At 36.3% G+C, this 18,026-nt stretch overlaps 1 protein-coding gene across 10 annotated transcripts in view; it reads left to right on the top strand.

Moving 5' to 3' along the window:
- Positions 1–18,026, top strand: part of DNM3 (dynamin 3) — a 566,482-nt gene that overhangs the window by 352,301 nt on the left and 196,155 nt on the right. Inside the window, exon 16 of one of the 10 annotated variants that reach the window (XM_031662802.1) lies at positions 15,242–15,829. The exons of the other annotated variants lie outside the window; for them this stretch is intronic. Coding sequence (XP_031518662.1) covers positions 15,242–15,316 — 75 coding nt within the window. The 3' untranslated portion in view covers positions 15,317–15,829. Of the gene's footprint in view, positions 1–15,241; positions 15,830–18,026 lie in introns of those variants that run through there. 10 annotated transcript variants of the gene reach the window in all.

The raw sequence follows: 18,026 nt of genomic DNA, 5'->3' as shown, positions 1-18,026 counted from the left end.
ACTATACTACAAGGCTACAGTAACCAAAACAGCATGGTACTGGTACCAAAACAGAGATATAGACCAATGGAACAGAACAGAGTCCTCAGAAATAATACCACACATCTACAACCATCTGATCTTTGACAAACATGAGAAAAACAAGAAATGGGGAAAGGATTCTCTATTTAATAAATGGTGCTGGGAAAATTGGCTAGCCATAAATAGAAAGCTGATACTGGATCCTTTCCTTACTCCTTATACAAAAATTAATTCAAGATGGATTAGAGACTTAAATATTAGACCTAATGCAATAAAAACCCTGGAAGAAATCCTAGGTAACACCATTCGGGACATAGGCATGGGCAAGAACTTCATGTCTAAAACACCAAAAGCAATGGCAACAAAAGCCAAAATTGACAAATGGGATCTAATTAAACTAAAGAGCTACTGTACGGCAAAAGAAACTACCATCAGAGTGAACAGGCAACCTACAGAATGGGAGAAAATTTTTGCAATCTACTCATCTGACAAGGGGCTAATATCCAGAACCTACAAAGAACTCAAACAAATGTACAAGAAAAAAACAAACGACCCCATCAAAAAGTGGGCAAAGGATATGAAGAGATTCCCTCTTTTTCTATTGATTGGAATAGTTTCAGAAGGAATGGTACCAGCTCCTCCTTGTACCTCCAGTAGAATTCAGCTGTGAATCCATCTGGTCCTGGACTTTTTTTGGTTGGTAGGCTATTAATTATTGCCTCAATTTTGGAGCTTGCTATTGGTCTATTCAGGGATTCAGCTTATTCCTGGTTTAGTCTTGGGAGACTGTAAGTGTCCAGGAAATTATCCATTTCTTCTAGATTTTCTAGTTTATTTGCGTAGAGGTGTTTATAGTATTCTGTGATGGTACTTTGTATTTCTGTGGGGTCAGTGGTGATATCCCCTTTATCATTTTTTATTGTGTCTATTTGATTCTTCTCTCTTTTCTTCTTTATTAGTCTTGCTAGTGGTCTATCAATTTTGTTGATCTTTTCAAAAAACCAGCTCCTGGATTCATTGATTTTTGGAGGGTTTTTTGTGTCTCTATCTCCTTCAGTTCTGCTCTGATCTTAGTTATTTCTTGCCTTCTGCTAGCTTTTGAATGTGTTTGCTCTTGCTTCTCTAGTTCTTTTAATTGTGATGTTAAAGTATCAATTTTAGATCTTTCCAGCTTTCTCTTGGGGGCATTTAGTGCTACGAATTTCTCTCTTAACACAGCCTTAGCTGTGTCCCAGAGATTCTGGTGTGTTGTATCTTCATTTTCATTATGTTCAAAGAACTTCTTGATTTCTACCTTAGTTTTATTATTTGCCCAAAAGTCATTCAGGAATAAGTTGTTTAATTTCCATGTAATTGCATAGTTTTTGAGTGATTTTTCATAGTCAACTTCTATTTTTATTGCATTGTGGTTCAAGGCTGTGTTTAGTATTATTTCAGTTCTTTTTCATTTGTAGAAGATTATTTTATGTCCAATTATATGGTCTATTTTAGAGTACATGCCATGTAGTGAAGAGAAGAATGTATATTCTTTTGATTCTGGATGGAGAATTCAATAAGGATCTATCAGATCCATTTTGTCCATGTTGAGTTTAGGTTCTGAATATCTTTGTTTTCTACGTTGATCATCTGTCTATTACTGTCATGGGAGTGTTGAAGTCTCTTACTATTATTATGTGGGAGTCTATGTGTCTTTGTAAGTCTCTAAGAACTTCCTTTATGAATCTGGGTGCTCCCATGTTGGGTGCATATATGTTTAGGATAGTCTTCTTGTTGAATTGAATCCTTCACCATTATGTAATGCCCTTCTTTGTCTTTTTTGATCTTTGTTGGTTTGAAATCTGTTTTGTCTGAAATTAGGATTGCAATCCCTGCTTTTTGCCTGTTTTTCATTTGTTTGGTAGATTTTCCTCCATCCCTTTATTTTGAGCCTATGATTGTCATTACATGTGAGATCGGTCTCTTGAAGACAGCATACCAATAGTTCTTGCTTTTTTATCCACCTTGCCACTCTGTGCCTTGTTAAGTGGGGCATTTGACCCATTTACATTCCAGGTTAGTATTGATATGTGTGGATTTGATCCTGTCATTGTGCTGTTAGCTGGTTGTTACATAGGCTTGTTTGTGTGGTTGCTTTACAGTGACACTGGTCCATGTGTTTAAGAGTGTTTTTGTGTTAGCTGGTAGTAGTCTTTCCTTTCTATATTTCATGTTCCTGTCAAGATCGCTTGTAAGGCAGATCTGGTGGCAAATGTTCCCTTAACATTTTCTTATCTGAAAATTTTCTTGTTTCTCCTTCACTTATGAAGCTTAGTTTGGCTGGATATGAAATTCCTGGATGAAGATTTTTTTTTCTTTAAAAATGTTGAATATAGGCCCCCAGTCTTTTCTGGCTTGTAGGGTTTCAGCTGGGAGGTTCACTGTTATCCTGATGATGTTTTCTTTGTAGGTAACCTGCCCTTTCTCTCTAGTTGCCTTTAAAGTTATTTCATTTTGGAAATACCTTGGAAAATCTGACAATTATGGCCTTGGGATGATCTTCTTGTGTAGAATCTTGCAGGAGTTCTCTGTGTTTCCTGAATTTGACTGTTGGCCTCTCTAGCAAGGCTGGAGAAGTTTTTATGGACAATATCCTGAAATATGTTTTCCAAGTTATTTGCTATCTCCTCATCCCTTTCAGGGAAGCCAGTAGTTTGTAGATTTGGCCTCTTTACATAAACCCATATTTCTTGGAGGTTTTGTTCATCCCATTTTATTGTTTTTAATTTATTTTTGTCTCATTGTCTTATTTCAGAGAACCATTCTTCAAGTTCTGAGATTCTTTTCTCAGCTTGGTTTATTCTGTGGTTAATACTTGTGATTGCATTCTTGTATTGTGTTACTCAGTTCTGTCAGACTCGTTAGGTTCTTTTTATACTGGCTATTTTGTTCTTAAGCTCCTTTTTCCTTTATTGTGATTCTTATTTTCTTGGATCAGGTTTTGTCATCTTCCAGAATCTTGATGATCTCTGTTCCTGTCCATATTCTGAATTTTATTTCTGTCATTACAGCCAGTTCAACCTGGCCATTTGGAGGACATATGACACTCTGGCCATTTTAGTTACCACAAAGTTCTTGTGTTGGTTCTTTCCCATCTCTGTGTGTGGGTGTTCCTTTTAATGGCAGTACAGATTGAGTATAGTCAATAGACTTCTTTTTTGGATGCTTTCACTGCGCTGAGGCTTTGTGCAAGGTCTTTATTTGAAGCTGCCTTTTTGTCTCTGGTTTAAGAGGATGATATGTTAGTGAGATATTTTTGGTGTTGAAGCTTTAAGGTGTGATCCAGCAGGTGACACTTAGGCCTATTGGTCAGTTGGTAGACTCTTTCTCAGTCATGTGACTCCCCTATGTTTCCTCACAGTTGCAGCCATGTTCTCTCTCAATGCTCTGAAAGTGTGGGTTCCTCTCCCCCTTGAGTGCTGTCTGTAGATCATGACTTGGTACTCCTTGGCTGCCCACTGCAGCTCTAGAGTGATCTGTGTTTATCTTTCTTCCCCAACTTGGAGACAAAAGAGGAAGGGAACTTAGTAGTGATTGTGTTCTAGGGTTGTTTGCTTGACTTCTGGGTGCTTCACCCCAGAGAGATGCAGGTCAACAATTGCTCTGTGCAACAATTACCCAGAATAGAGGGTCTATGCTATGGACCCAAACCAGGGGTTCCCTATCTGGTGATGAGCAGTGAGGGATGTGTGGGAACCACAGGAGATGGATTGGCTTCCTCTCCTTGGGTTGACTATAGCTTGTTGTAGTGTGAATAAGGCATTTAGGGTTTTTACTCCTTCATTAGTGTAAGGGTAGCAAGGGCAGTTCCACTGCAGAGGCAATGGCAGAGAGGCTTTCAGTTGCCTCTGGGGGCCCAGTTCAAGGAATTTCCAAATTGCTACTGGCTCAATAGCTCTGGCAGGGGTTGGCTGGAGGCCCAGGCCTGGAGGACCTGTCTAGTGAGGAGATATGGGAACGGGCACCCATGTAACAGTCTGTCTATTTTTCTGTAGGGCTACTGTGGTATGCTTTGGGTTCACTCCAATTTCTAGTTGCCTTGGATTTTTCTGTACCCAGAGGTATCACCAGGGAAGGTGCTTCCCTGCAAGGGGGAAGTTCCCCTGGCTCCATGTTGCTCCCAGGTGGGCCATTGTCCTGTCTGTCTTTTCTTTACTCTCTATGGATCAAGCTATTTTCTTGATTAGTCCCAATGTGAGTACCTGGATGTTTCAGTTGAAGATGTTGTATTTACTCGCCCTGTTTATTCCTCTCCATGAGAGGCATGCACACTAGCTACTTCTAGTAAGCCATCTTGCTTTATCTGGTTTTGATTTTAGAATAATGCTAGCCTCATAGGATGAGTTAGGAAGTGTTCCTTCTGCTTTTATTTAAAAGAGTTTGTAGATAATTGGTATAGTTTCTTCTCTAAATGTTTGGTACAATTCATCTGTGAAGCCATCTAGGCCTGGTGCTTTATTTTTTGAAGGTTATTTGTTATTGATTCAATTTATTTAATAGATGTAGGCCTATTGAGATTATCTATTTCTCTTTGTGTGAGTTTTACTAGATTATGTCTTTCAAGGAATTGGTTAATCACTCTTTCAAATATCCTACTTATTACCTATATATACTTTTGATATGGTATATTTCACACTTCGTTACTTTATATATGTAATTTCTTTTACTCAATTGTGGGGTTCTTGAAGGTACAAACCATGTTTTTAAATTTTGCATCCTTAAGACTTAGCACAATGACTGGACATTTCAATCATTGTTGACTGAAATGAACTGAATTTTTCCAGATTGTCAACTGGGCATGAGCACTATATCTGAGAACACCACAGATATAAGAAGAAGAACATAAGACTATTATTTATATTATAGATTTTACATTTTATAAAGGTTTAATCTACCAAGTTCTTTTAAGTGGTTTATTTCTGTGTAGCATTTTAATGTTGAACTGTAGACAATTTACTGCTTGAGAGAAGGTTGACTGAGAGTGAATCAGGGATATCTGAAGTTAAAAGTTTAATTCAAAGTGATGATGTTTATCATTGAAGGAAGTATTAATAGAATTATAAAAATGTGATTCACCCCTTTCTAAATTTCTGGAAATTATCTGTTGCATAAAACAGAACACACCTGAATAGACACAATAACCATATAACTGGGGCTCTACTGGGGCTAACTGATCATTAAAAATTACAAAACAGGAAGTTAGACTTGTAATTTAAACTTCTGCTTAGTCTTTGGCTGTAATTAAATATTATGTTCAGGACAAAGAATGAGCTGGAGGGTCTCTTCAATCTCTGCTGTGATCTGCTAACTGCTATTGTTTAATTGAGGTACCTTGTGTTCCCCAAAGGCTGAGCCACAAGCTGCTCTCTCCAGACTCTGTGTTTAGATTCCTTGTGAGCCCTCAAGTGCTGCATCCGCTGAGACTCGGTGTTGCATTTCATTGATGTGTTCAGCCTCTTTTGGTCAGATAAACCAAAGCATAAACATTGTGCTGACAAACCCGGGTCACAGAGTGGTTTTTGGTCGCTGAACTGCCCAAGTAGATTATTAGGGGAACAACATTTTAGCAGCAACAGCAAGTTGTTTATATGATATCTGATCCCAGACATTTTGCATGTCTTTAACACGATATGAATCTATTTTTGGGATTGGTAATGATTATGGTAAACAACTAGATTTCCTTGTGAAGTTGACTCATGTTATTTTTCATAGAATTTATCACATTATTTATCTGTATTTCCTCCCTGTGGTCTGTGAAGTTAGCTTTTGTATAATAGGGTGTGTGTATTTATTTACAAGAAAATTACTCTATGTGTTAAAATAATGTTTAACTTTGTTTTCTTCCTATTATTAGTGTGTTCCATATTGGTTGGTACCAGACTAAAATGTGTATAATCCTTCAGTAAAAAGGCTAAATGTTATAATGTATAAATTCTGATGTAAGTTTGATGGTTAAATTGGTTATTTATGTTGTGAATAAGGTTTGCAAGGCTACTTAACCAGTTTGATTCTTGATTTCCATCACTATAAAACGTATAAAACTGTATGCCACATTTTTAAAGGCGAAAAGATCATTGATTTTTTTCATGTAAAATGCCTGGTACCAAGGGTTTCATTGCTATTAAACATATACTTCTACAGGCAGAGGTTTTTGCTGTCATGAAAAAGATTTTCTTAGCAGTATGCAACATCTCCCAGTGCTATGGCATATTTTGACAGAGAACACGTGTGCTACTTTTCTTCTGTATAATTGAGCCGTTTCGAGGAAACATCACAATATAATGGCCTTTGTGAATTTATTTTGAAACTTAAAACTGGCATATTTTTGGTATGTTTTATTGTTTTTAGTGATGTTGCCTTCTAGAACCTTAACTATTTTACATAAACTGATATAAGCAGTGCATTATTTGTTCTCAAAAAGAATGTACCTAATTGTGTTAATATAAGACTAAGAGGACTAATGAAGTGTTCCTAAAATAGCAGTGTGGAGACCTAACAGCGATTATTTTTGTATTTCAAGACTTGAATTATTTCCACTTCCATAGAATAAAATTTCTGTTCCCCTCTTGAGCATCACTACTTGAACAACTTGCAGGCCTCTGAAACCCAGCCCACTCAAAACTCACCAAAACTAAATTGGTTTATTTTTTGCCTTTGCCTCCATGCCCTGCAAACCTATTGCTCTTCTGCATGTTCTGTCTTTGTTAATGGCCTCAGCAGCCACACGCTTCTCCCAAACTACACGTCCTCAAAGTCCCTGTGGGTGTATCTTTCTCCTTCTAAAAAAGCATTATATTAAACTTGCCTTCAAATCCTGATGGTTTTTTCTTTCTCAAATGTGGCCCCTCCTCTCAATCTTCTGGTTCAGGCCACATGCTTACCATAATGCCTCTGGGCCATTACAGCAGCATCCTGAATGTTCTACCCTCCACACCACATTGTGATTCTAAAAACACAGATGTGATCATGTCACTTCCCTGGGCAAAACATCTACTGCCTCTTGATTCTCCACTACATAGGACAGTGGTTTACAAGTTACAGGTTGCAGGCTTTTAATTAGTAGTGAATTCAAATTAGTGAATTACATTCAGCTATTAAAATATAATGGAAAAGAAGATAATAGAGTGTATCACATTTGGTAAAGACATTGTTCTGTGAAACTCTGTTCTACTTGTATTTTTCTATATAAACGTGCAGTGTTTTGGTACCGTTTCATGATGCAAAATATACTTCTGACCAAGGGTAATAGTCTTGAAAGTTTGAAAACCATCAGAATGGAGGATAAATTAAAACTTTTTATCAGGGCATAGAGTTTCTTTTATAATCTTCCCAAGTTACCTTTCTATAGTGGCTATAGTCTCTAGCCACCTCCTTGGAGAAGCCTGTTCCTATTTCCACTTCAAGAACTCACTGTATTTCCCTAGCATGAACTTTGCCTTTATTCAAGCTACCTTGTCTAAATGAACTACCAGTTCTTACACTTTTTGGTCTCAGGATCTGCTTAAATTCTTAAAAAGTATTGAATACCCCTTAGGAGCTTTGTTTAAGTGGACTATAAACTACATTTATCAACATGCAACATACAGGAAATTAAAATGGAGAATTTTAATAAATATGTATTAATATTAAAAATAATAATGAATCCATTAAATGTTAACCTAAGTGATACATTTTTGTGAAAAAAATCTGTATTTTCCAAAACAAAACAAAATTAGAAGAGTGACATTGCTTTATATTTTTGCACATCTCTTTAATGTCTGAATTAATAGAAGACAGATTCTCACATCTGCTTCTGTGTTCTCTCTATTGCTATGTGTTGTTTTGGTTGAAGGATATAAAGAAAATTCAGCCTCTAATGAATATGTACTTGGAAAAGGAATGAGTATTTTGATTACATTTTCAGATTATTTTGTAGATATTCTTCTTTATACTACACCAAAACTCAACAAGTGATAGTTCCTTAAATGTTAGTTGCAATGAGTCTGATACCCTACCAACTAACTTTTCATAGTCTATGACATTAAAATCTATTCAAAAGTCTCCTTTGCACCTTGAATGGATCTTTTACCCATGCATGAATTTGCAATATCATGTGTTGGTCATTTGAAGCATATTGCTTCCCTGAATCATATGTGAATCTTCTAAATGTTCACTCATTTCATTATACATAAAAAATTACATTGGTTAATATCACCACCGATTGCATCAAATAAGTCTTTAAATATTGGGAAGCCTTCAAGCTTACTATGGCAGATACAAGTTTTGCAAAATTCTAATTTTTACTTACAGGCTGTAATTTTAGGATTGGAATCCAATAATATCAGCTGTTTTCCTTGACATGTTATACAACTGAATTAAGGTTTCATGGGACAGTAACCACAGCTTGTGATACGTTTGAATTACTGTAGTTTGTCAGTGATTCTTTCAAGTAAATATAGTGTTTTTTGAAAAAAGCACAACTCAAACAATCACACAAGTGTTTTTCCTTGAAACAAGCATTGAACTGCGGGAAGCAGATGTCTACTTCCTCTTTTCTTTGCACAGAATATTAAACAGTCACGTACTGAAAGGTCAATATTGTTAAAAATTAATAATTTTTACTATTTTATCAAAGATTTGCCTAAATAACACTGCTTTTTTTTTTTTTTTTTTTTTTTTTTTAATTTTACTGCAAGTACCTGGCATTGAAGAACACCACTACAGGTACAATTTGGTGCCACTACTGTCTTGACTTGTGCTAAGGCACCAGCAGTTTTACCCACCTTTTCTTTTGCACCATCAGTGCAAACGTCAACATAGGGAAAAAGGCAAATAAGGAGTTAGCATTATTATGAAATAGTCTTCCTATGGGCCTTTTATCTGGGTCCTCTGAAAAGATCTTGCTGACACCCAGAAGCTGTTGTTTACACTTTGAGAACTACTGACCTGAAGTATCTTCCCTAAACCTATTTTGTGCTTGGAAAATTTGTATTCAGACTTAAAGATCAGGCTCAACTGTTACATACTTTGTGAAGATTACTGAAGCTCCCCAGATTAATTTGTTACTACTTCTCTGAATTTCTGTATATTGTAGTCCCTATCATATTTCTCTTTGTCCATTAGGTGCTCCTATTATGGACTGAGTTTTATTTCTGTACCACCCAACAAATGCCTGGTAGATGCTCAGGATTTCTTAAGGAGCAGAAGCCTGTATCCGCTCATTATACTTTCTGGCTTTTGTTATTCTCCCCCAAGTCTACCATGGGGTCAGAAGGGGAATAATTACTGCCTGAGGCAAGTCATTTTCTGAGGCAAGCAGGGACGTTTTACCAACATGTCCTTAGTGCTACTTCCACAAGTATCAGAAAACACTGACAGGATGCTTAGGGTTCCAGTGTTATATTGACATTGTGACATGAATGCAGATAGCACCAAAAAAGCTTCTGTTCAATAAGTGTGTGAATAATTCCCCTGTATTCTTTAGTCCAAACCTTGATATAGGTCAAAGGGTCATTTTAGGTAACTCCACCCTAACTGAAGATGTCCTTGGATCTCCTAGTTCTCAGATAATTTTCATGGGAATTAATTGAATACTTTTTAAAGTTTTAGTTCTTATTTTTATTCCAGAAACGTTTGCTTAGCATTTACTATGTGCCAGGTGCTCAGCATTCAAAGGTAGGCAGGGCATGAATTCCACTTTCAAAGCAGAGTAACAGGGAGAGCAACAGGAGAAAGGCATTGAATTTGGTTCTCAGATTTATACTGCTTTTATTTTCTGTATTTTGAAATTTGGAAGTTAAGTGAGTTTTCTTGTTTCTTTGTTTTTATGTGTATGCTTTATGAATGAATGCTTAGATTGTAAATGTTGTCATAGATATTTCCGTTGTAAATGTCCTCCTCCTCCTGTGTTTAAAACAGTGTTGAGTTTTTTTTTGGAAATCTGAGTTTCAGAGTAAGGCTTCTAGAATTTAAAAACTCACCTTAACATATTATTTGCAAAAATATATCATAGTATCTCAGCACTGATTTTTAAACTTTATATTAGATTCAGGCTTTTTAGAGGATACAAAAAAAATGTACTTCTTTAAGTGTAGTATTTCTTTTTTAAAAAACTGCCTTTACTTCCATTTTGAGTTATCCAGTAACAATGCTAAGTTTGTATAACTTTATGTAGAAAGTGAAAAAAAAATCGTTGCTTGTCCAAAGAGTTTACTATTTTTTGAATGAGACAGAACAAGCACAAAGATGTTTATATAAACCCAAGTGAGAATTTTGACTGAGAGTATCTCAACTACAAATTGTAGTTTTTCCCCAAGATTTAGAAGAGAGGAGACCACAAGTAGTAGAAGACACAAAACAGACACAGCAGAACTTTTGGCTTTGCTCTTTACATGTAAGGATCTATTTCTAAAATCAGTCCTCATGTATTTTTATCTAGATCATGTTTTGCTGATGTGCTGATTAATTTTAATTTTATACATCAACTTGGCTAGGCCACTATACCCAGAAATTTGGTCAAACACCAGTCTAAATGTCACTGTAAGCGTATTTTTTAGATTAGATCAGCATTTAAATTAATAGATTTAGCGTAAAGCAGGTTTACCCTCCATAATGTAGGTAAGGTTTATCAATCAGTTGAAGGCTAAGGCTGAGATCTCCGAGGAAAAGAGGATTTGCCTTCAGATTCAAGCTGCAGCATCAACTCTTTTCTGGGTCTCCAGCTTTTCATCCTTTTGTGCAGATTTTGGACTTCCCAGCCTCCATAACCATGAGAGCAAATTCATTAAAATAAACTATTTCTACATACCCTATTTGCTTTCTGGAAAGCACCAATAGGGTACGGGAAGCTTGCCCATGTATTGGGTCTTATGTTAGCCCAAGGAAGAAGATGCTGCCTTCCTCTCCGCTAGTCCTTGACACTGCCAGGCTTAGGCTCTTGGAAGTCATAATAATGTATCATTTTCAGATGACAATGCAGATTTCAAAGCACTTGCACATTTGTGCATGATCAACTATTTCTGTAGAAGTATTCAGAAACAGTGAGGACTAGGGACCCATGGGGAAAATAAAATTTGTTGAAGTACATGGATCCAGGTAGAAAGGAAGCGACTGGTGGAGGAAGCAACAGAAGAGAGAAGATTGGGAAAGCTCTGTCATGTGCTGAATTGTGGTGTCCCCCACCCCCAAATTCATATGGTGAAGCCCTAACCCTCAGTGCCAGAATGTTAACTGTATTTGGAGATAAGGTCTTTAAACAGGAGATTAAGTTAAAATGAGGTCATCACGGGGGACCCTAATCCAGTTTGACTGATATCCTTATAAGAAGAGTAATTTTGACATACATTGAGGCATCAAAGCCCCCCACACCGAGGAAAGACCTTGTGAGGGCACAGCAAGAAGGTAGTTATCTGCAAGCCAAGGGGAGAGGCCTCAGGAGAAATCAAACCTGCTAACACCTTGATCTTGGACTCCTAGCCTTCAGAATCATGAGAAAATCATTTTACATTGTTTAATCTATCCAGTCTGTGGTGTATTGTTATGATAGCCCTAGCAAAGGAATACAGGCATCAAGGGTGAATATTGATCATTTTTCAACTTTACTTACACTAGACACAATTCCGGTTTATTAAACATTTCTGTTTACCCAGGAACCAAGTGAGTGGTTCTCAAGAACTACCCTATCACTACCCCAGATAGGCTACACTGACTGGTCTCTGGGGCCAGGGTGATTATTGCTATTTGCATTAAGCAAGGAGAAGACTCTTCCATGTCTCCCAAGGGCCCAATAGCAATGCACTTCTGTGTCTGAGGGTGCTCCTACCTTGGTTCATGCTGATCCACAACTGCAGCTCCAGAAATGTCTCGTAAGCGCATGTAACCAGTGAGCCATACATTACAGGGCACTTCACACAGCCCAGTGATTTTTCAGTCTAATATTTCCCAGGCCATTTTTTTCCCTTGTCTGGAAAATGCAGTTACTGATGTCTGAGTTTAAACAGCTAAATAGATTTGTAAAATTTTAAAAAATAAACTAATTTTAAAGATTATTAATTATAAGATGATATAATACAACAATAAAAAATGCACTAGCAAGTGATTCTTTATTGTTTTGATGCTTTGCCATTTTAATAGCAATAATTATATAATAATAATATTGTAGCTAACACTTCGTGTTTACTGTGTGCCAAACACCATTCTAACCTCATTACAAGATGTTAAATTTGAAATATGTTGACATAGACTGTCTCATTTAATTCTTGTAACAAAGATGTGAGTTAGGTAAGGAAGGAATTATTCCCATTTTGCAGATGAGAAAGCTGAGTAACAAAGTTCACTTTTTTTTAGTCAAGGTTACCCTTCTAGTAAATGGCAGAGTTTGAAGCATAATTTAAGTCTTCAGATTCCTAAGTCAGTGCTTTTTGCAAAACAACTCTCTTATAAATGACATCAAATATATAGATAATTAAGAGTAAGAGAGCGTGCTTTTTTTTTTTTTTTTTTTTTTTTTTTTTTTGCCTGTTTGGGTTCTAAACAAAGAAATGTGAGACTCGGTAAGGTGAGAAAAATGGCATTTGCCTCCCTAAGGATAACTAACATTTAGCCCTTGTGGGAAGAACTGAGGGTGAAGAATGGAGTCCAAGAAGCACAATGTTTCTAACACCAGGAGCTGTGTGGATTGGGGATCAGAAGGAAGCTGAGCTGGAACTCAAGATGCCTAAAGAGCAAGAAGGGAATATGAAGCCAGTACAAGAATAATAAAGAAAGTATAAAGTTACATCTGAACAAATCAAAAAACCTATAAAGGGAACCAAGATATAATGTGAAACAAAACACTAAGAAAACCTTTTCTTTCATTTTTTAATTTGTAAGATGAATTCAATTTATAGAAGGCAAAATATGTTAAAAAAGAAAAATTGTGCCTTTGAGAGACACAAGAAAGTGGATAACATATGTCTGTGGAAAATCCGAGGCTTCAACATACATCAGCGTATCCTTTAAGATATAAATTATGTTGGTTTCTATACTCAGATTTCATTCCTAGCGATAGCAAAAGCCAAGTGTGAGGGAAGAATTTAGAGATAAACATGGTAGAGAAGGAAGTAAAGGTCACTTTTTACATCCAGCAATTTCAGCCGTCCTTCCCTCCCTAAAAACAAAACTGAACAAATACGAGAAATTTAAGATTGTTACTGCAGCCAAAGGGCAGGTTAGTAAACAGAAATATATCTTCCAGTTTGTTTCCAAAAGTTAAAAATATTATCATAATTCCTTTTGGTGATTTCACTATCTCAGGTAGGATAGAATCAACCCTATCCATAAAGATATTTAGGAAGCAAAGGAGCATTATTGCTTAACCAATACCTTGACTAACTAATTAAGCCTTCAGAAAAAGAAGACAGTGAGATTTTTCTGATTATCATCACTCCGTAATTACTAGTATTTTCCATAACCTAGGCAACTCGGCTGTCTAAGAAACAAAACCCAGCTGAAACTGAACCTTCTAAAGTTTTCCTTCTACAATTTTTTAAGGCCCAGAGCAGGATCCCTGTCATACTAAAGTCTCTCCTGGATGTCTGGAAAAAGTCTTATAGTCTGGGAGACATTCCAAAATATGTGCAGTGACCATTGCCACAGGCGTGAACTTCTTAATGCATTTTGCAGAAATCTCCTCCACAATGAAATTGATTACCGTCTGAAAGGATTTTTTGCTCTTTTCAAAATAGCAAGCAGCTAGAATATGCTTTTCTTATGTTTTATTACATCCTTAAGTATCTCATGTGGACTGAATGTGACAGGAGAAAGTTACCAGTCTGAATCTGATATACAATGTCTAGTTTAAACCAATTTTTTTACATTGATGGGTCAGATGAACAGCAAAAGGAAAAACTCTGGATGTTTGAAGACTACACATACAAAATTGTACACTGATTACTAAAACTTGGGTTTCTGCACAGTTTTCGTGCTGCAGAAACTGAAATAAGATCAGAGAATAATTGTGAAGAAATGAATTTTTAAGGAACAGGTGGAAATTGAAAAGAAAATGGAACCTGGAGTTTTGTGAGTGTGTCTGTCTGCCTTATGAGAATGACATTTACGAGGATGGAGGAGGGTTGGAGGGTTTGTTGTAATGCTTTTACATAACCAAGATCAAATTGTTCAAGTTCTTTAATGCTATCTATTTGTTGTATTTAGCAAAGGAATGAATTTGTAGCTAATAGGCAGTAGTTTGGTTTTTATTCACCTAATACAAATAATTTTAGGAGAGCTGTCACCAGGCTTGTTGTAATGTCAAACGAAAAGTCTGATAAATCAGAAAAAAGGACATACAGGGAATATATTGCAATTGCAATAATAGCAAAAAAAGAACAGAAAGGACGTCTGTTATCAGATTTCTAATTCTTAATTTTGTAGCAGTTTCCATATTTTGCTAGAAGCTGGAAAATTGCTCAGTCCCTGGTATCAATCACACCTCAGCTAGATAGCAGATTGAGGCTAGTCACTGCTGCTGGAAGATTTCTTCCTGACAATGATTCATATGAGCCAATTGTCAGGAGTTTTGAAGTTCTTAAATAGAAGTTGATGTATATCTTTTACTGTTGTGCAGTCACTGAACATATTTCATATGATGGAAAATAGCTTTGCAGAAAAATTAACCTATTCCTTATCTTTAAACAAGATTGCCTTCAAAAATTATCAACTCATTCACGAGCATTACATTTTCTGAGCTTTTCACATTTCATATATGTGTATATATGTGTGTGTGTGTGTGTGTGTGTGTGTATATATATGTGGCAAAATTCTTAATCTTATGGTGCACAGGTCACCACAGGAGAAGGTGTGATATGTCATTTAAAAAGCCCAAACCTTTCACATTGTATTGTCACAAGAAACTAAAAGCAAGGCAAATAAGTATTTTCAACTTATGGTCTTACAAATTATTTCTTAAATATCACAAACTGATTTTGGTATATCACAAGGAAAGATCAGATAATTCTAATCCATGCTGAACATGTGATTTTGAAACAGAAACAGTAAAGATGAAAGGTGAAAGCTCCCACAGTAGGACCAGTATTGGAAGGGAGAGAGAGTCCTTTTTAACCGATGTACTCTCGCCTTACCTGTCTTTTGCTGTGAAATCATGGTCTTTTAGCACAGGAGCAAATCTTAGAGATCATCGTATAGTCAAACATCTTTTTTTTTGTAGATGAAGGAAACTAAGGACTGGAAAGGTGAACTCAGTTGCCCAGGTCAAAGACCTACTTGGAGGAAGAAAATCTGAAGTGGGTTTGCAGCCTTCTAAGTCCAGTGTTCTTTCTTCTCTTCCCACATACTGTTTCTTCAACTGAACTCTTACTCTGAACAACAGGAGAGCAGCAGCAGTAATAACTCCAGCACCATCAGGGCCGGGCCACAGTTGATTTTTAGAGGAGGCTCCTTGCACACAAACCAACTTTGCTTCAGGCCAATAGACCTAGAAATTACAAGTTGATCTTGCTTTACTCTATATGTGCTTCAGAAATGACTTCTTTGCAGAAACTGCATTGGCATGGTTAATTAAAAAGCATTGTTAGAAGAGGGCACAAGGGGAGTGGCATTCTGGGTACTGGTAGTGTTCTGTTTCTTGGTCTAGATATGGGTTACACGGGAACATTCAGTTTGTGGAAATTGTGTGAGGTGTGTATTTCTGGATATTTCAACAAAAAGTTAAACAAAACTTACAGAACAATTATGAATCCATTGTTTAAAAAAAAAAAAGCATATTGGTGGCCGGGCATGGTGGCTCACACCTGTAATCCCAGCACCTTGGGAGGCCGAGGTGGGCGGATCATGAGATCAGGAGTTCGAGACCAGACTGGCCAACATGGTGAAACCCCTTCTCTACTGAAAATACAAAAAATTAACCAGGCGTGTTGGTGGGTGCCTGTCATCCCAACTACTCGGGAGACTGAGGTGGGAGCATCAGTTGAACCTGTGAGGTGGAGATTGCATGAGCAGAGACGATGTCACCGCACTCCAGCCCGGGCAACAGAGCAAGACTCTGTCTTAAAAAAAAAAAAAAAAAAAGCATATTGGCATCAGAGAAATTAAATACCACTAGAAATGATTCTGCAAGCACGTTTTAACAATTTTTAAACAAAATTTTAAACAAAAACAGCCATCATTATCTGGCAAGAGTTTTACTGTAAAGCAAATTTAATCTACTCCTTCAGGTAGAAACGTTTTCCTGGTGCTGTGGTCTTCTTCGTACTGTGTAACTGCCGAAGGAATCACTTAAAAATAAAAGCTGTTATATGTTTCTTACATCTTTAGACAATGGGAATTATTCTAAATTAAAGCTGACAGAAAGCATTTTTTTCTATTCTTCTTTTGAATTTGTGATGTATATCTAATGACTTGAGAAATTGATTTCGAACTTTCATGGTAACCTGTTATAATTCTTATGGAGGAAAATAAAACATAGAAGTTGGTCTGGTTGGGCAATATATTGTCCTACTTGTTTATTGCTATTAACAAAGGAAATTTTGGATACATATATGTACATATGTACATATATACACATACAAACACCTCATTCCCCCCCCCACACACACACACAAATACTTGGCATACAGTGAATATATTTTACCACTAAAGCTGTACTAAACGTAATTAGATATGTTTGGGATAAGTCAGAAGCATTTTAGAATCTTATAGTATCTTAATTATTATATACTATAGTTAATATCCTATAGCTATAAAAATGACTGGGAACAAGCTAGGATATAAATTTAAAAGTAAATGCATAGGAGTGTGGATATAGAAAGATTGCTGAAAAAATTAATATTTATAAATCAGCCATTTTTTCCAATAGTAACACTGAGAGAATGAGAAAATACCTGCAATTAGCACATTTTAAATTAGTCCTTTCCTTTTACAGCTGCCAGTGAAGGGCATATTGATCAGAGAAAGGACCAAATAGACAAAAATGCAGAAAGCAGATCTATGGTGTAAAGTGCCAGAGTAATTGATCCTTACCTAGTAAATATTCACATATCTTAATATAAGTTAATACTGTTAGGAAACAGACCAATTTCATAAACAACATGCAACTATTTGGAAATTTCAATTGTAGGTACTCAACAAATATCAAGTAAGCACATTTAAACCTAAAGATGAATGTTTGGATATTTTAGTGGAACACTTTAGTATTGGTTCTGACTGTAATAATCCTGGCCAATATGTGTAGACTGTTTTAGTAGTCATGGTTTCCAAGCTGATTGGGCAGACACCATGTCTATCACTCTTTTGAACAGCAACTTGAATCCTCTTGGCTTTTGGAACATATAAAATAACAATGTTCTCCAGAAATGCTGCCATATGGTAGCTTCTCTTTGGAATGCAAACTTAAATTCTTGATTATAAGTTGTATGCGCATTTGCCCCGGCATCCACATGCACAGGTCTTTATGGTCGTCAAATAAGGTATGCTTGCTGGGAAATAGAATGATTTTTGAATGCATAAGAACCCAAAGAGGATGACATAAACTTAGTGAAGTTTTCAAGCTCCAGTCTTTCTTATGTATGCATATTTTAAATTAAGAAGCAATCCAAAAGTTGAAAATCAGGGAAATCGGAGGCACTTAATTTTATCAGAGAAAAAATTGGGAGATAAAACTTTGGAAGATGTCAGAGCAAAAATTGAAAGATAAAAAAATGAGATAGGGGAATAGCAAAAAAAATTTTTTAAGGTAAAACTATAAAATTTCCCCTCAAATTGTACACATTGGTTGGACTCAATAGTCATCTTCTCTTACTGGAACTAACTAAGAGTTAGTCCCTGTGATTGCTTACGAGACAGAGCCAGGTAACTGATGCGTCAGAAACCTAGCTGTGGAACCACTGTGTGAATCTTTATGCCCTGCAGCTTAATTTGAATTTTAAGCAGATTTGGCTCTTATAAATCCTAAAGAGTTATAAAACCTTGAGTTATTTTCTTGAAAATGTCTGATA

The sequence above is a fragment of the Papio anubis genome, chromosome 1 (genome assembly GCF_008728515.1).
Source record: "Papio anubis isolate 15944 chromosome 1, Panubis1.0, whole genome shotgun sequence".
NCBI lineage: Eukaryota > Metazoa > Chordata > Mammalia > Primates > Cercopithecidae > Papio > Papio anubis.
The sequence above is the reverse complement of the archived record's forward strand: the minus strand, read 5'-3'. Positions and strand labels throughout refer to the sequence as shown.